The sequence below is a fragment of the Equus quagga genome, unplaced genomic scaffold (assembly GCF_021613505.1).
Source record: "Equus quagga isolate Etosha38 unplaced genomic scaffold, UCLA_HA_Equagga_1.0 153_RagTag, whole genome shotgun sequence".
Lineage (NCBI taxonomy): Eukaryota > Metazoa > Chordata > Mammalia > Perissodactyla > Equidae > Equus > Equus quagga.
In genome coordinates this window covers 3,965,717-3,990,848 of record NW_025796915.1, presented here as the reverse complement: position 1 = coordinate 3,990,848, position 25,132 = coordinate 3,965,717, and the positions used below count along the sequence as shown (strand labels likewise).

Below are 25,132 nucleotides of genomic sequence, written 5' to 3'. Positions count from 1 at the left end.
CATCTCCTACAGCGAAGTGTGAGCCGAGGGCAGGGCCCACGTCTTCTATCATTATATTCCTACCGCCTCACACTGCCCCTGGCATATAATGTGAGCGAATTAGCAAAAGAACAAGTGAGTAAGAGAACAGACCAATGACTTAAATGCCCATGACAACAAAAAATATGGGTGTGAACTCCAAATCCAACATTTCCCCGACTGACGAGACTGTACAATGGGAAAAATACATGACATTAGTATTTTCCATTGGGCCAGACTTTGAATGGACTCTTAAAGGTGAAGGTGATAAGAAGCATGGCCTGACTTAACCTAGGAAAGAAGAGCCACACAGCACCAAAAGAAATGAATTTCTTCAGGGAAAAAGTGAGAGAGGCAAAAATAAACAGGCTTCCGCAAGGCAAAGAAGGGAGGGATGTGGAGAGCTGTTACACTGGCTGTTTCCACAGGACACAGGACTGATGGAGTGGCCTGAGAAGCAAAATGACTGCAACTCAGACAGGGTGAGCCCATAATAACAGTCAATGCCCCTCTTTTCTCATGAAGCTTTGAATTTTCTTTCCTTAAGTGATCCCTTCTCTCAATTTATGATCCTGACCTTCAGCCAGTAAGTCAGCAAAAGCTCTGTAGTAACTCTGGATCCCCAGCCCAAAGCCTGAAAATAAGCTTCTCTGGGGAAGTCTGGCAGGAGAGAAGGAGGGGAAAAAGCTGACAAGTCCTCTCTGGGAATTTATTCATCTAGGTTAGAGAGACACTGAGGATGGATTTCTGTTAAGAGAGCTGACCCAGGGCTGCTGCCACCAGACTAGGTTCCCTCCAGGGGCCCATGAAAATGTAACTTCACATAAACCTCAGTGGAAGGCCACTGCTTTGTACTAAGAAAATAAGTCATAGAAAAGAAAAACTGAAGTGCGAAGCTTACAAACCCAAGGACAGACACAATCTCCTTTCAGGATAAGCTGTGCCATCTTAACTGCACAGAAGGCACAGCTGGCGAACACAAAGGCAGAGTCTTGCTGAAGACACCAGTCCCTCCATTTTCTAGGCACCACTGAAAATGACAGAAACCAGGAACGAGAAAGGTCCTGCGCTCATGATGTGAGCGCCAACAGGGTGGAAGTGAGACAATCGGAACTGGCAGCAGCAGCAGCAGCACCTGAAAGGCACATCTTTAGCTGTTCTAGACCCTTCCAGTCAACAGTCATGTCCATGCCTTCCATTTAGGCAGCTCACAGTGCTTAAACACGCTAACCGCAGTCCCCACCACAGTCTTCAGGCGGGACTATCACTCTGATTTCCCATTTGGGAAACTAAAACTGAGAGAAACTCGAAACTTGTGTATCATTAAACGTGAACTGCCACTTCAACACTGTCCCAAATTTTCAGACCCTGTCCGCCCTGACTCCCTGACTGATCCCAGTAACCACCCTAAAGAGAGCCAGCAATGAGGAGCAGGTCCTTTTTCGTACCTGGAGAAAGGCCTAATTTCCAAGAAGCACTATATTTCATATCATACATGAAAGTTAACGCCTGTAGTAGGTGAGGTTCTCTTAGCTGTCTGACTTGGAAGCAGTTCACTGAAGCCTATTAAGTAAGTGCTGCTTTAAGGTACCAATTAGTCAGTTTAGATGCTGGAGTCTTTAACTTGAATTAATAATACACTGAAGCAGAAATTCAGGAGTCTGAGTTCTGAGCAGAGGAAAGATACAACAGCTAATACATGGAACCTAATAAACAGAGTTGAAATATACTGAGGTATTTAGGAGTCTCTCAGAAATCAAATTTCTAGTCTGTGTAACAAAATCTACTGGGGTTGGGGCAGGATGGGGTGAGTCTGGATTTTTAAACACTGGAACGTTATATAATGGGAAATAACGTACATGTTGTTAAATACAAAATACTCCTACTTACACACCCAAGGGAGAATAAAATGTTTCAAAGGAATTTTGCCAGAGGCCTGGAAATCCATTCTAAGCAGCTTGGAACAGCTGGCCAGAAAGACGTAGGGCAGAATCCAGCACAGAGCTGAGCAGATGTTACCCACCTTTCTCTTTTCTTAGTAACAAAGAAAAACTTTACGCAGGTTTAACACATTTTCATTTTGTTCATGATGCCTGCTCTCCTACAGCCTGACTTCTCTCGGGACCAGATCAATTCTGGATACAGACCTAGGACTTTTCCGCAATGCTGCAACACTCTATCACTCTCCCTTGAGACGATGGCAGTATCAGCTCAGTAGAACCAAGGGGTTAGGAAACCCCTGGTACAGCAAGAACAGGATCCTGCCAACTTACAAGGATAGATTTCTGGCGCTGTCACATGCCAACTGACAATACACAGTCCCCTGACCTGTCTTATATCATTACTTACTCATTTCTCTTACCTGCTTGATACTCTAAAATGAGATGGAACTCATCCACTTCCTGAAGTGACTCCGGTGGAACAAATACATTGTCATCAAGAAGTTCATGCAGCTTTGGACCAACTGGACCACAAAGAAGAACCTGGAGATAAGCAATATGAAATCTATCAGGAGACCTGCCCCTTTTCCCATGGAATCTGTACAGTAACCGAAAAGGTACATCCAGGCCATGTCTATTCATTTCAACAAAATACTGGAATCCAAATCTAATTTTGAAAGCTTTTAGTTTGGAGGTAGGTAGTAGAGGGGCTGTACCAGGGTGTAGGCCTCTGGAGGGTGTGGCCACAATGTACCCAGAAATGAGAAGCTGACAAAGACCCAAGGCACACGTGTCAGACAGGTACCTATCCAGTTGCTGAATCCCATACACCCTGTTAGGGACTGAATATTCGTGTACCCCTGAAATTCATCTGTGAAGCCGGATCGCCAAGGTGTGGTTTTTGGAGATCAGGCTTTGAGGAGGTAATTTAGGTTAAATGAGGCCATGTGGGTGGGGTTCTAACCCAATAGAATTGGTGGCCTTATAAGAAAAGGAAGAGAGAGCTCTTTTTTCCGACCATACCCACTGAAGAAAGGCCAGGTGAGGACACAGAGAAGGCGGTGGCCTGCAAGCCAGGAAGAGAGCCCTCACCAGATACTGAACTCTGCTGGAAACTTGACCTCGGACTTTCTAGCCTCCAAAACTGTGAGAAAATAAATCTATGTTGTTTAAGCCACGCAGTATGGCATTTTGTTATTATGGCAGCCCAAGCAGACTGAGACATGCCCTACACCATTTTCTCTCTTTCTTTACTCACATCCTGTGTAGGCAAATAGATATGATGTTGGCTGCTCAAAGTTGCCAGATGAAAACAATTCTGTTTGAATTTTACCACGTATAGAAAAGAGCCTCAGGATCACAATACCCTCCACAAGCAGGTGACCTACTCTGTGGGATCAGGCTCCCTATTATACTTAGCTGTTGTGTGAACAGGGTGGCCTTCCAAATATGAAAATTAAAGAACATCTCGATTCAGAAAGCTTGGGGGGAGGTGCTCTGCAACTTTCCCAAAACCACTTTCTTCAATTCCAACCTGGGCCTATCCCTGGCTATTCCTTCTAGAAGCCATTTCCCATCTGTTGCTGTTTCTGCCATGCCAGCTCTGGACCCCACTCAAAGCTAGGCTAACAGACTAAAAACCACTGAACAATGAGGGTTTGCACTGGGATTTACAGGAAAGGCCTCAGAGATCATCAACACCATTTCAGATTTAATAGGCCACACCCAGAAGGTTCAAAAGGCATTTTAACTTGCTAATTACCTGCTTGCTTGCACAGAGGCACTTCATGTATCTAAGGAATCCCGGCTTCGGGAGAAAACAGACCTCCCTCCCCCTGACCTGCTCCCTTTCTGCCTTGACACAGGCCCGTTCTTGGCCGATCCTGAAAAGGCTAGCCTCTGCCATTTTACTTCTTTTGATTCTTGGCCAGAACTTGAGCTTCCAAGATGAGACAACAAGGGCCAGATTTACCCTCCTGCCTGAAACAACAACAACAAAGATAAAATAGATGAAAAAATGACCTTCAACACGTGGACATTGGGCAACAAAGGACAGTGATGCCTCAGAAACAGAAAAAAACTGAGTAAGCCCTACAAATACCCCAACAAATTACCTTAAAAGAGCTTCCAGATATACAAAATCCGATAGAATTCATCACCAGCAGACCTGCACTACAAGAAATGTTAAGGGAAATCCTTCAGACAGAAGGAAAATGGTACCAGATGGGAATATAGGTCTAAACAAAGGAATGAGGAGCACCAGAAATGCTAACTCTGGATAAGCACATAACATCTTTTTTTTATTATTTAAACCTCTTCAAAAGATAATTAACTGTTTAAAGAAAAATATTAACAACATAGTGTGAGGTTTCTAACATATGAAGAAGTAAACTATATGGCAATAATAGCATAAAGACTGGACGGGAGAAACAGAAGTACACTATTGTAAAATTTTCCCATTTTACATGTTGGTATAATAATATCAATAATAATAATGAAAGCAGACTGTGATAAGCTAATTATAAACCCTAAAGCAACCACTAAAATAGCAAAACAAAGCATTATAGCTAATAAGTCAGAAAAGATACTATGAAATCATAGAATATAATCCAAAAGAGTGCAGAAAAAGAGAAAAAGGGAAGATAAAGAGGTGAATGACAGACAACAAATAGCAAGAAGTCAGATTTCAACCTAATCTGATATAGCAACAATCACATTAAATGTAAATAGTCTAAACACCCCAATTAAAAGAAAGAGATTGTCAAAGTGTATTAAAAAGCAAGCCCCAGGGGCTGGCCCAGTGGCACAGCAGTTAAGTGCACACATTCCGCTTCGGCGGCCTGGGGTTCACCAGTTTGGATCCCAGGTATGGACATGGCACCGCTTGGCAAGCCATGCTGTGGCAGGTGACCCACATGTAAAGTAGAGGAGGATGGGCACGGATGTTAGCTCAGGGCCAGTCTTCCTCAGCAAAAAGAGGAGGATTGGCAGCAGATGTCAGCTCAGGGCTAATCTTCCTCAAAACAAAACAAAACAAAAGCCAGCCCCAAGAATATGCTACCTAAAAAAAATACATTTTAAATATAAACATACAAATAGGTTAAAAGCAGAAGAATAGAAAAAGACATACCATGTTAACACTAATCAAAAGAAAGCTGGAATGGCTATTTTAATCAAAATAGATTCACAGTAAAGAATATTATGAAATGATTTTCTTTAACCCTGGTAATGATGAACAGGTCAATTCACGAAGGGATGTAACAATGCTAAATAGTTATGTGCCTATTAACAGAGCTTAAAAAATACATGAAGCAAAAAGTAACAGAACTACAATTGGAAATAGACACAATTACAGTTGAAGATGTCAATAGCCCTCTCTCAATAATTGATAAATCAAGTAGACAGAAAATCAGATAGAACACAGAAGACTCAAACACTATCAACCAACTTGGCCTAACTGACATTCAGAGAACACGCCACCCAAGAACAGCAGAATACACATGCTTTCCTTTTTCTTTTTTTTTTTTTAAGGAAGATTAGCCCTGACCTAACTACTGCCAATCCTCCTCTTTTTGCTGAGGAAGACTGGCCCTGAGCTAAGATCCGAGCCCATCTTCCTCTACTTTATATGTGGGACGTCTACCACAGCATGGCTTGCCAAGTGGTGCCATGTCCACACCCGGGATCTGAACCGGCGAACCCTGGGCCGCCGAGAAGCAGAACGTGCAAACTTAACCGCTGCGCCACCGGGCTGGCCCCTACACATGCTTTTCAAGTGTGCATGGAACTTCACCAAGATAGACCATATTCTAGGGCATAAAAAAGTCTCAATAAATTTAATAGGAGGCAGAGAAGCATATTCTCTGACCACAATAAAATTAAAATAGAAATCAATATCAGAAAGATATCTGGAAACCCCCCAAATATTTAGAAACTAAATAACACATTTCTAAATAGTTGATAGGCTAGTAAGTAGCCCACCTCAAGAAATCAGAGGGGAACTGGAAAGCATTTTGAATTGAATGAACATAATGTATCAAAATCTGTGGGATGCAGCTAAAGGAATACTTTAAGGGGGAATTTATCTAGCAGAAACACCAATATCAGAAAACACCTAGTATCAGAAAGCAAGAAAGGTCTCAAGTCAATGACCTCAGCTTCTATCTTAAGAAACTAGAAAAAAGAAGAGCAAGTTAAATTCAAAATAAACAGAAACCAATGAAATAGAAAAGAGAAAAACAACAGAGAAAAATCAACAAAAAAAAACTTCCTTATTTATGGAAAAGATCAGTAAAATTAATAAACCTCTAGCCAAAGTGATCAAGAAAAAAAGAAAAAATAGGGAAGACATAAATTACGAATATCAGGAGAGAGAGAGAAAACACCACTACAGACCTTAAAGGGACAGGGAAATATTAGCGTTAATTTTATGCCAACTTATTTCAACAACTTAGATGAAATGGACAAATTCCTTGAAAGATAAAACTACCAGAGTTCAGTCAAGAAATGGAAAATCTGAATTTCTCTATATCAAAGAAACCAAAGTTGTCAGTAAAAATCTTTCCACATCAATAACTCCAGGTCTAGAGGGCTTCACTAGTGAATTCTACAAACATTTAAGGAAGGTAAAACATCAATTCTACACAAACTGTGTTTTAAAAAAATTGAAATATTACCAACTCATTCTATAAGGTCAGTGTTATCCTGATACCCAAACCAGACAGACTTAGAAGAAAAGAAAAATACAGACCAATATCCCTCGTGGAAATTTAAACAAGATTTCAGTAAACTGAATCCAACGATACTTAAAAAAGATAATACATCAGAAGCAAGTGAGTTTATCCCACAGAAGCAGGGTTGATTTAACATTTGAAAACACAATGTCATTACGAGGTACCAAACTAAAAAACAAAAACCATACAATCATCTCAATAGATGCAGGAGCAGCATTTGACAAAATCCAACATCTACTCCTAATTCTTGGCTAAGTTCCACAAATATATTTTGTAAAGACATTGCTCCCCTCCCCTTCAATCTGGCTTCTATTTCACCATTCCACTAAATCTGCCTTTGCTATATTTACCCGGGTCTGTTTCTGAGACAAAATATAGCTTCATCAGTAAGACTATGGACTCTGGGGGTTGGCCCAGTGGTGTGGCAGTTAAGTTCTTGCATTCCGCTTTGGCGGCCCGGGGTTTGCAGGTTCAGATCCCAGGCGCAGACCTACACACTACTCCTCAAGCCATGTTGTGGCAGCATCCCACACACAAAATAGAGGAAGACTGGCACAGACGTTAGCTCAGGGCCAGTCTTCCTCAAGAACAAGAGTATGGACCGGGGCTACACTACTTGGATTTAAATCTCAGCTCTACTCCTTACTACATATGTGACCTGCAACAGCTGTAACTTCTCCACGCCTCATTTTTCTTATCTACGAAATGGGGATAATAATAGGACTTCCCTTATGGGGGACTGTGAGAATTCAATGAGTTAGTATGTATGTAAAGGACTTAACACAGTGCCTGGCATATAGTAAGAACAATCTAAGTGTTAGCTATTATTATTACCTTTGGAAAATACCTAGTCCTTAATCTCTAGTCATTCTCAGATGATCACTTGGACCATGCTGAGAAGCATTCAGCCAGTTAAACTGAATCTCTCTCAGAGCAGCACAGCGTGGTGCAATCATGGCAGAGCCTGGTGTTTGAATCTTCACTCCATCATTGACTGGCCAGATGACCCTCTTAACACATTACTTAACCTCTCTGGAACTCTTTTCTTATCTTCAAAAGGGTGATAATATCTTACTTCATTAGAGTGTTGTGAGGATTGAGTAACAGATATCCCTTTCCTTCCTCAAGCTCCTATCATCAAGGCCAGGCTCGTTTCATCAGAATGCTTTCCCATGGGACTGGTCCCAGGCCCAGCTTCTCCAAAGACTGACAGCAAATGTTGGTCCCAGGGTAGGTCAGTTTTGAAAGGCTAATCTTATACTCACTCAGGTCTACCAGGGTGTCATCCTCCCAAAGGCCAGAATTACTTCTCAGGGTCAGAAGAGTGGCCTTTTAGGGACCCACACAAACACCCAGGATTCTGAGGGGAAGGGCTCTCTCCAATGAGCTTATGATTGATCTTTTCTTCTCTTCTATCCATTAACTGGTAACGTTTCTGAAGGTCAGTCCTGGAATTCCTAATCTTCTCTATCTGGGAGTTAATTACTATCTATAACGACAATGACTGCAAAAAAAAAATCTGTATTTTCCGCCCTAACATTTCATGAGAATGTTATTTCTTACTAACATGTGAATGTTCAAACTTTAGTATCCTCTCCACATTTAAGCATATCCATCTCTTGGTGTATAGTGTAGCTCCACGAATTTTTTCCCCTCAAACAGCTGATCCTCTATCAGGATTTCTGGGTCCATCTCTGGGCTTTTGATTCTGCACCCCTGACCCATATTTCTATTTGCAGGCTGGTTCCCCCAAAATAGAGGATTGTTTATGGTTCCCTTTCTCTATTGTCAGTAGCCACATCTATTCTGCACTTCTCAAGTTCATTTACTCCAGAATCATCTTTGTGAAATTTATCTTCTTTGTCCCCACATATTGTCTAGCATTTAAGTGACTCCATTTTAGCAGATATGTTTAGATAGATACGTTTCTCTTCTTCTGGCTGCTCTAATCCAAACCTTAGTCATTTTACAGCAGGACAACAGCATTAGCCTCCTTGCTGGCCTCCCCTCTCAGATCTATTTTACTTGTAGCAAAAGAACCTTCTTACTCAGATGTTATTCTGAATACAGCAGTAATTTTTAATTCTACTTAAACCAAATGGTTTAAGACTTGAAGACACTTCCCTACTGACCCCCATCTGGTGGCCTTCACTTTCCAACACCCTGGATCCAGGCTCAACAGTCCAGCCAACTACGTTTTCTCTCATCACTGTACAATCCCCAGTCTCAGGTACTGACTCCAGAGCCCACATGCTCTCAACCATTACATGACACAGTACTTAAGAACACGGACTCTAGGCTCCTAGGTTAGAACAGTTCCATTTCCTATTAGCTGTGAACCTCTCTACACCTCAAGCTTCATGTGGAAAGCAAGGCAATAACAGTACCAACTTACAGGCTGTTGCAAGGATTAAGTGAGATAATCTATATAAAGCATGAAAGACACTGTCAGGCACATAGTAAGCACTCAGAAAGCATCAGCTACTGCTCCTCTCCTACTACTACTATACTGCCTCCTAACAAGAGGCCCAGCTTCTGGCACATAGTAGGTGGTCTACAAGTTGTATCGAGGAACAGACATTCATTCTTGCTCTTAAAATTACTGAAACACTAGTGAAAGGCAAAGGTTTTAGTCTGGGAATTTAACCTACCTTTAAATCTGAGTTGGCTGCAAGTTTCTGTCCAATCAAAGCTGCATTTCCTCCTACATAGTGCTGTAAGACAGGTCAAGGTTATCAGACAGTATTTTAGCTTAACTCTGTGACCCAAGCTTAATAATGTTTTAATTTATTGAATTAATTTCTAGTCCATTTTTTTCCAAAAAAATTTTGAGACGACTTTACAACAAGGACACACAGATCAGGTTAATAAAAACATTAACCCCATAGGTTAGTAGACAATGAGTTACAAGGAAAGGTGAAGAAAACAAATATGTTAACCATGAAAATTAGTATAATTGCCTTGACCATAGATCAAATTTGGCCTTGAGCTTACAGGCAGCCAGAACAGATAAAAGAAACATGAAAAGTGTGGAGAGAGCTCATCTTCTACATTGTAATCCTTCTAAAATGAGTATATGATTGTCACTCTCCTCCTGAAAATCACTGAATAGGCATATAATGAACCGCAGTCCACTCTTAAGTGGGCCACACAGGCTTCTTTATCCACCCCCTGCTTTCCTTTCTCCCTTCACCTCCAGAACGTCCCTTCCACACCACACCTGCAGCTCTCCAAGTCGGCCTTCCTCTCCGTCTGCGCCTTTAGCACACTGTTTCCTTTGATTAGGGCGCCTGCCCCTTCTCATACATTGTCAAGTCCCTGATCACTTCTCAGGAACCAGCTGCAGTGTCACCTCTTCTGCAATGCCTTCCGTTCCCCTTTCCCCACTGCCCCTCAGCCTCCACCAGCCCCTCCCAGACAGGATCACAGAGCCCTCGCTACCCCTATATCCTGAACAATCCTCTACTGCAGCCCTTGTCCACTTAGGCTGTTATCACCTGGGGACATGTCTAGCTCCTCAGGAACTGTCTTCTTCTTACAATAAGTGCTTGGTAAACTTTTGTTGCTAAATTTTGAGAAAGGAAGAAACACACAGATGCAGTAGGAAATATAAAGGCTTCACTAGGAGTAAATTCTAAAGGTAATGGGCCCTAATAGAGGACAATGTTCCCTCCTAAACGCCACATCTGTCCGCTGAGGACCTACAGCAGGAGGCAGGCGATCGAAGGCTAGCCTTCCTTCTTGCTGACTAAGGATGGATTCACGTGCTTTGGAAACCTGACAAGTAGGAGACGATGTTGAGGTCGTTCTGAACAAGCATCATCAACAGGCTTGCTGGGTGGAATGCTCCCACCTCACCTTCCTAGTCCTCAGCCCGACGCAGGCACAGACTAAATCAATAATTCTAGATGCTCGACATCACTTTCACCCCAAGGTTTGTGTCGACCAATTACAGGATTCAGGTGGGACAGTAACAGCTTCCTATAGATAAATTGAAGACTTTCTGTGATACATAGGCTGAAATTTGGCCTTTTAACATGCCAGCCTTAACTTCATATTTAACTTATCTAACTGTGATGGCTAGAAGAATTTACTAAAAATCTTGGGGGAAGTATTAAGAGTCTATGCAGTGAATTTTACAGTTTTCATGTAATAGTTATTAACTGCTGTTTATCAGTCAATCTGCCTTATAGTTAAAAAGAGTTCGAAACGTCACCAAATGAAGTGTTACCCTAGCGGAAGATAAATAACACTTTTTAGGTTTTATAATATTAAGAAATAATTCAGATGATCTAAAAGCTAGAAAAATTTCTGTAGAATTTTTTTTTTTTTGCATTATGAAACAAAAGGCAAGATCAAGGCAGAAGAGAACAGAATAAAAATCAAATTGGTGGTTTAACTACCACGATCACAAAGACTTTTAAGCAGTAGATTTACCATGTTAGAAGTACCAAGATTCTTTCATAAGAGACCAGAATCTTACTGAGCTCAGCTGTCAAAATGATCATAACTGAAATTTCAACAGATTGCTCTTTTCTTTAGAAACTCAGCTGGGTAATGCCTGTGCCCATTTCTAATGTTCAAATGGGCAGCTTCAAAGGAAAAAAACCTTTAAAATCTTAAAGGTTATCAAAATAAAAGCAGTCATAAAGAATGGCTTGTGAAAGGTACCAATTAAAAGTGGCATTGAAAGCTTCCCTAGTGAGAACCACACCCAGAATGGGATGATTAGCCAAAGGAAGACTTTAGGTGAGTAAAAAGAATTGGGGGTGGGATGGGGCGAGGTGGAGAGATGCTTAAACAAACCATCAAAACTCGGCCTCATGAGGCGTGAGGGCATGTGGAGCAGAGGGTGTGCTAGGCTGAGGGCAAGAGCCGCAGGTGGGTCTCTGTTACTCCGTGGAGCCTCGAGGAAATGTTGGACCACGCAGGCCCGAGGGTTTTGTTTACGATCACCAGGTGGGCCTGAGGACCCCTAAGTTCTCTCTCTGAGAGGGTCTACCCTGTAGACCAGTGGTTCTCAAACTAAGGTACTCAGAACAACAGCATCAATATAACCAGGAAACCTGCTGGAAGGGTAAATTCTTGGGTCCAATCCAACGTATACTGACTCAGAAACTCTGGGAGTGGGGCCCAGGAATCTGTGTTTCAATACCCCTCCAGGTGATTCTGATCTGTGTCCGGTCTGAGAATCGCCAATCTAGACAGCGGTTATCAGGCAGGGGTGATTTGGCATCCCTCCTTTCCCACACCCTGGAAACATCTGACCATGGAAACATCTGACCATGTCTGGAGACTTTTTTTTTTTGAGGAAGATTAGCCCTGAGCTAACATCTGCTGCCAATCCTCCTCTTTTTGCTGAGGAAGACTGTCCTTGAGCGCACAACCATGCCCATCTTCCTCCACTTTATATGTGGGACACCTGCCACAGCATGGCTTGCCAAGCGGTGCCATGTCCGCACCTGGGATCCGAACCGGCGAATCCCGGGCCGCCAAAGCGGAATGTGTGTGCTTAACCTCTGTGCCACCAGGCTGGCCCCTGTCTGGAGACATTTTTAACTGTCACAATTGGAGAAGAGGTGGAGTGCTACTGTCACCTAGTGGATAGAGGACAGAGACACTGCCAAACATCTTACAAGGTGCAGGACAGCCCCCATGACAAAGAATTATCTAGCCCAAAACGTCAATAATGCTGGAGTTGAGAAACCTTGCTCTGGATCAGCAGAGAGCATAGGCGAGGACCCAGCTCCCTTTCCCAGGCAAAGGCAAGAACTAGTTCTCTGTTGGTTTGGCCTTGTTCTCCTCCTGAGGAGGGTCTGAGCCGTGTTACGATTACTGCCAGTGATCAGCCACAAGCAATCCCCAAACAAGTTAGGAGTAGATAACTTTCCTACCTTAAACTTGGGTAACATGAAAAAAGAACAACTTAACGGAGGAACCAGAACCAAAATTTTAGTAAATATACTTCATAAATGTTGGCTGAGTTGAACTGAGTAGAAACAGCAGAGTTAATGGAAGGTCGGATACACAGTTTTATAAAAAAAGAAAACACTGCAGAACTGGATTCCCAACAATCACCCTCTTGGACCAAATTGAGGAAAAAGTTGCTTGGTAGCTTCTAGGAACCATACAAAAAGGTATCTTTTCCCATCCTATCTTAGTTTACTACTGGTGGACGGAACAGACCTGGGCTCCTGGGAACTCCGATGCAATCCGGGCAATGTCATGGAAAGTTTCCTTATCGCTGAAGAAGCGCTCAGCAGCTGCTCCCTTCCCCATGAAGTGAATGAAGGTTTCTTCCAGATCATTCCTTGAATGCAGAACGCTGTGATCTTTCCCATGCCCAGGATTCAGGCCAAGTGCCTGCAAGAGCTTCACCCCTGAGAGCACTACATCCACACATGCATTGACTCTGCAAGGAAGGAGGGAAGGGACAGTGTGAAAGAAAGCAGGAGCATGGGGACAGCTACTGTGCATTTAACAACAGGGAAACCTTTCTGAGAACTGGATCCAAACAGGAAAACAGATGAAGTGGCTCTGAAGCCTGAACTAGAAAGTAAACAGCATATGGCAGAAGGAAGATTACTTTATCTGGATGTATGTCTTAGGATCAGAACACTGGACTCTTCAGTAGTTTGGCAAACTTTTATACTAATTACAAAGAGAGAAGCGCTCAGCATTTCAGAACAAAGCTATCATGAAAACACAACTATAGCATTTCCGAGAAAATGCTGGCAGAGCCAAACTGTCTGCATTCACACTGGGTGTGTGGCTTGGGTGAGCCACTTTAATTTCTGTTTCTGTTTCAGTTTCCTCATCTGTAAAATGGTGTAATTTGGGTATTTAACTCATAGAGCTGTTGTGAAGAGTAAATAAGTTAACATATGCTTAGGAACACTGCTTGGTGCAGAGTAAGCAAAATATAAGTTTTGGTCAAAAGCCAAATATCAGATACCTTCCCTCCAGACCCATTAGGATGGTGGTAAGATACACTAAATACTTAAATGTCGCACCCCCAGCTGAAACTCCTAGGGGTGAGGAGTGTCGCAAAGACTTAAGCACACCTGCAGCCTTGTAACAACTCATCACTTGGCAGGTGTTCACTGGACTGCCCCAGGAACTTTAAAGGACTGTAGGAAGCCAGGGCTGCGTCACCTGGGTGGCTCTTCTACCGAAATTACCAAGCTTTAAGGTTGTCTGGCACGGCTTCTCCCATGTGTGCATGCAAAAGTTCTGGCTTATATTTTCAGTGTTTCTTCACTAAAAATCATTCCTTAAAGGAGAAGGGCCAAATAATCTGGGTAGCTGGATGACGTCTTCCTGCCACAATCACCTTCATTCCTGCCTCTGCCTATTGGGGAAGTCATTCTTGCCAGTGGGGCTGGATGACCACATATGCAGCTCCCAGTCTCGGAGAAGAGGAAAGCTCACAGCAGGCCAACCAAGCCAGCTCCTGGTGCTAAGGGTGGCTGGGCTTCTGGGTTAATTCTCAGCAGCTTGAAAGTAGAAGGTAAACTCATCAACAGAGAAGGCCCAATGGTTTGAATTTTAGTGTAAAATATATAGCTACAATGCTTCCCTTCTAGTCTCCTTTAAAAATCTTTTTTTAAAAAAATCACTTGGTTTTTATCTTTACTTTTTTTATTGAAGTATAATTGACGTACAATATCCTATTAGTTTCAGGTCTCCATCATAGTGATTCAATATTTATATACATTATGAAATGATACTGTGATTAAGTCTAGTTACCATTTGTCACCAAAGTTATTACAATATTATTGACTACGTTCCCTAGGCTGTACGTTACATCCCAATGGCTTATTAATTTTAGAACTCAAAGTCTGTACCTCTTAATCCCCTTCACCTGTCCCCATACTCTTCCGGCCCATAACCACCAGTTTCCTGTATCCAGGAGCCTTTTTATTTTATTTGTTCATTTGTTTTGTTTTCTAGATTCCACATTCCTTTAGAAATCTCTTGCTATGGAAGTGAACACACTAAATCATTAATGGTGGCAAACTCTAAGAAGAGCAATGAGATTGGGGTAAGGGAGGGAAATTTTATTTTTCACTAGATATATTTCTAAGTTTTATAAGCATGTATTACTTTTATAACTTAACAAATAATTTTTAAAAGGTTTGTATGTAGGCTAGATATAATTTACATCACTCAAGGAAGATTTACAAGGGCAAGGAAGAGACATATTCCTCCTGACACAAACTGATGCATCCTCATCATAAAGATTTCTTTTACTAATTCTTCCCCTATGGATTCCATGTTTTTGAAAAGATTTTTGCCTAGCAAATGGTATTTAAATACTCAAATTTTCTTATGCTTTTAAAATCAAAGATGCATATAATTACTCTGTCAACTGGAAAGGCCTAAGTATGCTTTTCAGTACATAAAGCACGTGGACATGAGTGTGGCAGGTGCTGAACGGTATGTTTAAAACACATTCCTTTCACAGCCTTACATGACAATAAACCAAACACACTCTGTAGACTGGTCTCAATTCCACCTCATAGAGAGTGTCCTTTATTTTTACTGAACACCAACATCAGATGTCTGAAGGGCAGAATCTTCCTAGGAACATAGGTATCCCCAGCTCCCAGACTCCAGGAGGTTTCCAAGTTTCAGACAGGGAGAGTTTGCATAGTGAGGGATACTATTTCCACCAAACAGCCCTATCTAGAAAATGCTTCCAAATGGATTTGGGTCCTGAGTCTAGACGGCAAAAGTTCAGACACTGAGGGATAACGATATTTGGAAATAAAAGTGAGTTCAATAAACACATTGCCTCCATATCTAGTTCTGTTGAAACCTTACGTAGAGTTTGATTCTTTAAAGACGAGAATGAAGTTGTTTGCAAAAATTACAAAGAAATAAAACTGAAAGGAACAATGTTCAGTATATTTTGCAACACAGACAAAATACAAGGGAACTAACTTTGAGTTAAACAAATGTAACTACCACAGGAACATTTTCCATCCTCTAGCTAATCATGTCATGAATACTAGAAGAAAAAACAACCTTCAGAGGAAAAAATTTTATTTAGTAGCTTTTTATAATAAAAAGATCACTGAACATCTACTATGTGCCAGATACCAAGCTAAGTACTTCTACACGTGCTTTCTAGTTGTATTTTATAATACTTTAACCAGAGCAAGAATCTTTCTCTGCACTTACCTCAATTCAACAGCATATTAAAATGTAAACAAGTGCACTGCCTAAAGTGCTTTATTATCAGAGGAAATAAAAGGAGGGAGGGAGCAAAAGAACCAGAAGACAGAAATTATGCTCATTTGACACTGAGGCAGAATTTCACACTTCAGTAAGACATGCATAAAAGATTACAATGTGAGTTTGGAGAAAACAAAGTCACAGATGAAACAAGAGGAAAATAAAGATAGGCAACAGATGCTGAATGCCCAAACAAGGGACTGTAGGGGCTAAGAGAGAGGGTGCTGGGAGTCTGGGCTTCCTGGCCTGTTATCAGAGAATTTGGGGGCAGGGACAGGCCCCACTTCTAGACTGTAAGTTCCTTAAAGGTGAGGATGGTGGTCTTACCACCTCCCTTCTGTTTCATCATCTGTAAAATGTTTCCCAATGTTCTTCCTGGCTTCAACACTATACCTGACATATTATAAGAGCTAATCATAATCATATAAGATACAGAACTGTAGAGAAGAGAAATCCAAAAGAGTAGGGCAGCAGTCCCTGGGCTGAACCCCGCACAGTGCTCTAAGACAGAGAAAGAAGGCAAGTCTTCTCAGATAGACCACACCAATCTGCAACATGGCATAAGATAGAGAAGTTGTCATCACTGCTTTGGGCTAAGAAAAGTGAGGCTGGAGGTTAATTAACATTCCAAAGGCCGTGACTGGAGAAGCCTAAATTCAAACCCAGATTTATTTGATACTGAAGCCCACGCAGGGAACGCAAACAAGCAAAGATGTGGATGAGGGATTAACCTTGTGTCTGGACACAGTAAGAATGACACTCTAGTCAGAATGGAGAGTTGGAACAAGGGAGAGGGACAAGATAGGTTTCAAAGGTCAGGGTGAAGCCAGGTATGGGGGAACAAATGCTAGGACGAGGGGTTCATCATTCGCCCCATGAGCCTTAGGCACCAGGGTCCCATTTTGAAACAGGGGAGGCAGCATACATTTTAGAAAGATGTGGTAGTGGGCTTGCCACTGACCATCTTCTTGAAACTCCTGCTGGCCTTCATTTCTCTGGTCCTTCTCCACCAGCGCCTTACATGCCAGCGCCTCCCTGAATTCCACCTTGGCCATTTACCTTCCTCTCTTCTCCTCTTCCTGTGAGATGCTATCCAGTCTCTGGCTTCAGCCTAAGCGCTGGCATCTCCAAAGAATGTAACCCTACTCCTCACTATGCTCCTAAACTCCAGCCTCTCCTTGTCAGCAGCTGATAGCTCAGCTTCATTTAAAATCCCACAAGGATGTACATTTCCCCTCCTCTGAAATCAAACTGGTCACCTTCCACCACAAACTTGTTCCTTTTTCTTAATCTCTCTTAATGGCAACAACGTAGTATGAACATGGAGCCAGGAATAGGCTTAAGCTGCATCTCTGGCATTGAGAGCTGTGTGATCGTGGGCAAATCAACTCAGTTTACTCATCTGTGAAAACTGGATGACAATATCTGTTTCTGCCTATGTACAGTGGTTATAAAGATACCCAATACTAAAAACCTGTCATTTTTCTTTTTGGTGAGGAAGATTTGCTCTGAGCTAAAATCTGTTGCCAATCTCCCCCACCCCACCCCTGCTTGAGGAAAACTAGCCCTGAGCTAACATCTGTGCCAATCTTCCTCTATTTTGTATGTGGGTTGCTGCCACAGCATGGCTTGACAAGTGGTGTAGGTCCACACCTGGGATCCAAACCCACGAACCCAGTCTGCCAAACCAGAGTGTGCAGAACTCAACCACTACGACACTGGGCTGGCCCCAAAAATCTGTCATTTTTGACTGCCCCTCTTTACCACAGCCAACCTGTTAACAAATCTCTCCTGTTTAGCACCATTGCCAAACAAGAAAAGGCTCTATGGCCTCTTAACCAGTGTAGGGTCTCAAGACTTTCCTCCTTATGAATCACATTAAATGTGTTTTGAGTGAGCGTGTGAGTGAATATATATATATGTGTATGTGTGTGCGTGTGTGTTCTCCTAAAGGTGAAACTACAACACACACCCCAAATGAGATTCTGGTACAAGTACTGCACCTTCTCCTACCTACCCCTTGAACATCCCCATCTTTAGGCTAAAAATCCCTTTGGGTAAGGAGAAATGTTACCAATGGATGTCTGTTACCCACTAAAATGACGTGAAGCAGTCAGGTTAGAACTACTGCTCAAAGTCCACCTTTCACATTCCCCCCAGTTATTCTCAACAAGGATATAAAAGGCCCTTGACATCTCTCTACAGAGAGTCCTTGCTCTAAACACAGGGCCCACTTGCTACTCTCAAACAAACCATGTGCTTTTTCACATTTGGCTCTCTCTGCCTAGGTAGACATTCTCCCACCTTCTTGTGGAGAAATCCTATTGCCTCGCCTGGCCCATCCCATGCAAGTCGCTGTAGCAGGATATACTTTCCAAGATGGCCACAAGATGTCCCATTCCACATGTTCTTTTTACAATGCGATGCTAGTAACACTCCTCATCAAGGTGTGTTCTATGTCCTCTCCCCTTAAAACCAGTTGCACCTGTGCCTACGGTAGAGGTGATGCTATGTGCGTCTAAGGTTAGGTCATAAAAGGTGTTAAGGCTTCTGCCTCATTGTGTTGGGACAGGCCATCTCCTAAACCAGCCACCCCACTGTGAGAAAGCTAAGCAGCTACATAGAGAAGCCATATTCAGGAGAAAACCACAGCTGAGGTTGTAGCTGACAGCCACAATCAACCCTTAAGATGACTCCAGCACCAGCCACCACCCGACAGAAACTGCACGAGACCCCAGGTGAGAACTGCCTAGCCCAGCCCAATCGAACCTCAGAATCACAAGAGATATAAAATGACCACTGTTTTAAGCTAAGTTTTGGGATGATTCGTGATGTAGCAATAGTAAATGGAACGTCACCTTCTCAGATGGAGCGTTTTCTGAAACCTTATCCTGAGAAGAATTAGTAAGCCTTCTTTGGGACATAAGGCTACCTTGTTCTCACCACTAGTTCAGCAAAGCTCTTTTCATAACTGTTATGGACAGCAGTGTGCCCACGCCCCATTCATATGTTGAAGCCTTAAGCCCACATGTGACTGTATTTGGAGATAAGGACTATTCAAGGAGGTCATTAAGGTTACATGATGCCATAATCCACTAGGCCTAGTGTCCGTCCATATAAGAAGAGGATGCGGCACCAGCAGGGCACATGCACAGAGGAAAGGTAACACGTGTACACGGTGAGAAGGCAGCCATCTGCAAATCAGGAAGAGAGGCCTCACCAGAAACCAACCTTGCCAGCACCTTCATCTTGGACTCTTAGCCTCCAGAACTGTGAGAAAATAAATTTCTGTTGTTTAAGCCCTCCAACCTGTGGTATTCTGTTATGCTAGCTCAAGCAGACTGATACAATCATGAAGATATTTGTTTCCCACAAATGAGGCAGGGACCTTGCTTCATCCACCTCTGTATTCTCAGAACCTAGCACAGACCTGATACATACCATATAGTTGACCAGCATCTGTTGAATGAATGCACATAAAGCCAGGGAGGACGATTAAGGAGCTGATAAGGAAGTGAGTTAAAGAGCCGGAACTTGAAAGAAGAGGTAAAAGGAGACACATGTGAAGAAACAATAAATGTGCTGATATAAAAAATATTAGCTAACATTTAGTGTCTGCTCTTTGAAGTAGACACCATGCTAGATAACATGGATTATTTTCATTTAATCTTCAGATAACTTTGCTCTACGTTACCCTTCCTGGCCCCAACACTCACAGAAACTAGTAGACTACTCGGTAGAAGGCCTGCTTTTGTATGGTGCTTGTGAGGTGATGGCAAGACATGCAAGTCGAACTTAGACAGGGTCTAAAGTTAGTGTAAAGGGAATAATTACATTCCCGGAGGAGAGGAATACAAAGACAGGAGGCACTGCGATTTAGGAGAACCCCAACTACACAGTGTCACTGAAATCAGGGAAGAAAAGAATTTCAAGGAGAAGGGCGTGTTCAGGCGTGGAAGGCTGCAGAGAGTTGACAATGAAGACTGAAAAAACGCAGTTGAATGTGAAAATCAACAAGTCACCAGTGAGCTTTGAGAGAGGAATTTCAGTAGGGTGGTGGTCTCCAGACTACAGCGTTAAAGAAGGGGAAACGAGGCGGAAAGAAAGTCGGGAGCTAAAGGCAGCGACCACTCCTTCAGGAAGTTCAGAAGCGAGAGAAAGAGCGCCGTCAAAACGGGTAAGACCAAGCACCTTTGACCACAAAAGAGCAGTCACCCGAGGAGCAAGAGGAGCTGAAATTGGGATGGAGGAGGCTCGAACACGAAGATGCCCGACTGAGCGGGATTTGCAAGAGGCTGTTAGGCTGGTTCTACGGAGACGAGTAAAGGGGGCTGGTCCTATGGAGAAGAGAGAAGGGCGCAGGGCCAGCCGAGAGGAAAAAGCATTCTGCTGAGTCCCTGCAGCACTGAAGAACTGGGCTCATCCCAGACGTCCAACGCTTCTCGCCAAGGTAGCAGCGTGGACACCAGCGCCGAGGGGCCGCCCGGGGACTTCTGGGGAACCTTGTCCGCGCGGGCTCTACCTCCCAGCTCCCAAGCCGCTCGACTTCCGCCAGGGCAGCCCTCGGGGGCCCGGAGCGCCCGCACCTCCTGGAGAGGCCCAGGGACGCAGGCCCCGCAGGCACTCACCCCACGGCCACTCGGCGCCAGCGCCGGGCCGGCCGCACGATGAGCGCGTCCCAGGCGGCCGCCAGCCGGCCCTCAGGGGAGCCGGATCCCAGGGGCGCGGGCGCGGGCCCCAGCTGCAGCGAGCTCCACAGCGAGCGCAAGGCCGAGCCCGGCAGCTGCGGCTCCAGCAAGAAGACGCAGCCCACCGCCAGCGCCAGGAAGCCTGCGTAAACGGAGCCGCGCCACAGCGCCATGGGGACAGCAGAGAGGCAGCTACGCCGACCGGCTCCGCTCCCGGCCCGCGCCGCTTCCGGGTTCGGCGCGCGCCGACGTCAACACGCGTGCCCCATCACGCCTGTGCGCACGGCCCCGGGGGGGGGGCGGGGCGAGGGACGTGGAGGGGCGGAGTCCAAATCTGCCTGGCTCCAAATCCCGGCGCCCGGGGGCGAGATGCCGCGGTCTTGAAGGAGGCGGAACAAAGGCGCGGTGCTGGTGTCTGCGCTGCGCGCCTTCCCGGAACCCCAGACGTTTCTCAAAACAGAGGGGCGAGATACGTTTGTTTTCCTAATAAAACGAAACAGACGGGTTATGAAGAAGCGGGCAAACCTCATGTTAATCTTTGAGCCAGTCGGTCCCTAGTTGAGCTGTGCCTGCATTTCCTCGGAGGAGCACGTCACACTCTCCTCTTTAAATCCGTCCCTCAGCCCCTGTGTTGTACCCATTCTCCATCATTTACTAAGCTCTTTCTTCAGGCGCGGGGCTCTGCGCTCCTCGGAGGAATCGGCTCAGACCGTAGCAGCGCTGCAGGGAGCCCATGGGGGAATTCTGTCCCTTTGGAAGGTGGCCGAGACCTTCAGCCGCTCAAAGCTCAGGCCAAGACTGAGAAGAGCCCGCAGTGCTCGTCATCTCTGGATGACCAGATTCAAACCTTAAAATGACCCTTTTGGTGGCGCTGTTCCCTTAACAATCTCAGAAAAATGCACACGATCCTGTGTACAACATAGGGAGGTTATGAACCTGGATTAAGAAACCCTAGTTTCTCCTCTTCTCCCTTGGTGATACGACTTAAACTCAGCAGGTCCTGTCTTCCTTGTGACCCTCCTGTGTTTGAGCCTAGGTTGAGAGCCAGTGACGCTAGACTTGCTGTCAGGCCTGTCTTAGCAGCCTGGTCTTGTTCTCTGGCCTGTTTCCATTTTTCCAGTTCTGCTGGCTCCTGACCTTGGCTCTGTGTCGGATTTTCCACTCTGTCCCTGACCTTTGGATTTGGCAGTGAATCTTTATTTCCCTAGCTTTGATCTTAGGCGTTAAGCTTTATTCCCTCTAGCTCCACCTCACCAGCATTTCCCCATCCTGGTCATCTCCCCTCCCCTAGCTCACCCCACCCAGCCTACCTGACCATAGCATCTCTTTCAAAGGAGATGTTCAAACAGGAAGAGATTTGGGCTACCACAGAAAAGAAAGAAGGCAAGGAGCCAATGAGCTCTGTGTGGAGCCATGAAGCGGTCTTCCGTGGAGTTGCCTGTTCCTTCTCTCTCCTCAAGGAGACTTGTCAGTCAGTTCCCAGAGAAACTGCTCCCTTTCATGGCCTCCAGTCGGCGGGTTTCTCCAGAAGTGACTGAACCAGCACCTAACTCAAAAGCAGCGAATCTACTGGCTGTCCAGAGACCATTTCTCTCTACTGAAAACTTGAACCAGGAGTCTAGAGTCTGCAGCTGGTTGGTTTTGGTTGCGGACCTGCAAGGTCACATAAGATTGAAGGTAAAATAGGGCCAGTTAAGTATATTTCCAAGGTAAAGTTTTAGGGGGAGCAGAGGAAGCTGAACTCTGGGAAGGCCATGGAGCAGACTGGCTTCAAGGAGCAGGGAGGTGCTCCACCCCAAAGTGGGGCAGAGAGACAGCTGTGGGGAGCCTCCCTTCTGACTCCCAGCAGAGCTGCTGAACTACCAGCGCTTTGCACCTAATTCTTCTGCTTCTTTCTAGTCTTGCCAGAACTTTTTTCCCTCTAGTTTTATTGAGATATAATTGACATATAACACTACACAAGTTTCAGGTGTATAACATAATGATTTGATGTATGTGTATGTTGTGCAATGACTGCTACAATAAGTTTAGTTAACATCCGTCACCTCACATAGTTAAATTCTTTTTCTTGTAATGAGAACTCTTAAGATCTACTCTCTTAGCAACTTTCAAATACACAATACTAGACTTTTGGTTTAGACACAGAGACAAAGCAACAGCAGCTTGAACAAAATGGAAGTTCATTTCTCATGTAAAAGTCCAAATGGGTGGAGCCAGCTGGTGGTGTAGAGCTTAAGTTTGCACTCTCTGCTTTGGTGGCCTGGGGTTCATGGGTTCCGATCCTGGGCATGGACCTACACACTGCTCATCAAGCCATGCTGTGGAGGTGTCCTATATACAAAACAGAGAAAGATTGGCAATGGATGTTAGCTCAGGGCCAGTCTTCCTCGCCAAAAAAAAAGTCCAGATAGGGTGCTGGCACTTTGTGGGCTGCACATATATCTTATATATTTTGGTGAGGAAGATTGGCCCTAAGCTAATATCTGTGCCAATCTTCCTCTATTTTGTATGTGGGACACCACCACAGTGTGGCTTAATGAACGGTGTGTAGGTCTGCGCTCAGGATCTGAACTCGCAAACCCTGGGCTGCCAAAGTGGAGTGCACCAACTTAACCACTACACCACCGGGCCAGCCCCAAAATCAGGGTTCTTAAAGAAAGTAGAGGTGGTGAATGGTTGTTATAGGCAATCAGCAGTTTCTACTTAAATGGAAAAATTGCAGGATTTGTTGCCTGGTTTTAAAACTCCACTTCTCCCATCTACCATCTGTGTGACCTCAGGCAAGTCATTTAACCTTTCTGTCCCTCAGTTTCCTTACCTGCAAAATTATTCCTACTTTACTGAATGGTTGTAGGAGGTAGAAGTATCTGAAAAGAGCCTAGCATGGTGTCTGCTACATGTTGACACATGCCAAAAACCCCCTGCCCTTGCTATGGTTGGTTCCTGAGAACTATATTTAATTTTCTTCTCAGCCCTACTGGTCTGTCACTCTCTCACTGTAAGGAGAACAGGCACCTCTGCATAGATCACTGTGCAGTGGCTTTTTCTATTTTTTGACTGGTCAGCATGTATATAATATTCCACTGAATTAAAATGCTAAAATTTATTTATTCATTTTACTGTAAATAGAACATTTTGAATTTTCCCAGTTTTTTACTGTTATGTACAATATTGACATGTACACACTGTTGATATACATGTAGAGAAGTTCCTTTAGGGTATAAAGCAAGAGTGAAATTTCTGGGTCATATGATATACCTATTCTCAACTTTACAAGATAATGTCAGACATCTTTCCAAAATGGTATGCCAGTTTCCCTTCCCACTGGCAGTGTATGAGAGTTCCTGCTGCCCCGCATACACATCAACAGATTCTAAAAATTTTACCATTCAGTGGGGTATGTAGTGGTGTCTCATTGTGGTTTTCACAATGTTTATGTTAGTTGTGAATATCTTATCCTCCACCCCTTTTGCTTCTTGTCATTCTCTTTATCGTATCTTTAGTGAATAAAGTTCTTAATTTTAATGTGGTTAATAGTTTGTTCCCTTTTATTGCTGCCTTTTCCCTTATCTTTAGTGATTTTTGCTACTTGTTTAAAAAGATCTTTCCCTCCTCAGGGTCATGAACATATTCTTCTATCCTACCTTCTCAGAGCTGTATGATTTTGCATTTCATGTTTAGGTGTTTAATCCACCTTGGAATTGACTTTTGTGTATTGTGGGAGGAATCCTTATCTATACTTAACTGACCCAGTGCCTTTTATTGGTCCCTTCTCAATGACTCTGCATTCCCACCTCTACCCAATATTGTGTCCATGTATGAGTGGATCTGTTTTGGGCTCTGTGTTCTGTTTCATTGGTCTATTTGTTTATCCTCATACCAGCACCTCACTATCGTGATATCTGATAATGTAAATTCTTTTACCTTATTTTTCAAGAGCATCTTGACTATCCTTGGCCTTTTTTCATTCCTATATACATTTTCAAATCAACTTGTCAAAAAAAAAATCCAGTTAGGATTTTGATCAGTTTCAGTTTGGGGAGGAGTGACAGCTTTGCAATATTGAGTTGTACAGTCTAGGACTATGGTAGAGCCTTTCATTTATTTAGATCCACCTAAAGATTTTGCAGTAACATATTTGACTTCTTTGTGTAGACGCTTTGCACATCTTTAGAATAATTTATTTCTAGGCACTTAATATTTTGTAGTATCTTTATTGAGGTAAAACTGACATACAATAAACTGCACAATACTTAAAGTGTACAATTTGACAAGTTTAATATATGTATACACTCTGACATCATCACTACAATCAAGATAATAAACATATCCATCACCCCCCAAAGATTCCTCGCGTACCTTTGTAATCTTTCCCTCCCACTCCTTCCTGCCCAAACCTCCCCCCTCCCTACTCTGTATCCAGGCAAAAGATGATCTACTTTCTGTCCCTATAGATCAGTTTACACTTTCCAGGGTTTTATGTATGTGAAAGCATACAGTATGTACTCTTTTT

General features: G+C 43.7%; 1 protein-coding gene across 2 annotated transcripts in view; it reads right to left on the bottom strand.

The window, feature by feature from the left end:
- The window catches only part of LOC124233094 (ADP-dependent glucokinase), a 28,826-nt gene extending 7,991 nt beyond the window's left edge, over nucleotides 1-20,835 (bottom strand). For both annotated transcript variants that reach the window (XM_046650203.1, XM_046650204.1), the window contains exons 1-4: nucleotides 20,560-20,835; nucleotides 12,878-13,103; nucleotides 9,343-9,405; nucleotides 2,381-2,501 (exon numbers count right to left, since the gene is read on the bottom strand). In XM_046650203.1, coding sequence (XP_046506159.1) covers nucleotides 2,381-2,501; nucleotides 9,343-9,405; nucleotides 12,878-13,103; nucleotides 20,560-20,792 — 643 coding nt within the window. In that variant the 5' untranslated portion in view covers nucleotides 20,793-20,835. The remainder of the gene's footprint in view (nucleotides 1-2,380; nucleotides 2,502-9,342; nucleotides 9,406-12,877; nucleotides 13,104-20,559) is intronic.
- Between the last annotated feature and the right edge of the window lie 4,297 nt (nucleotides 20,836-25,132).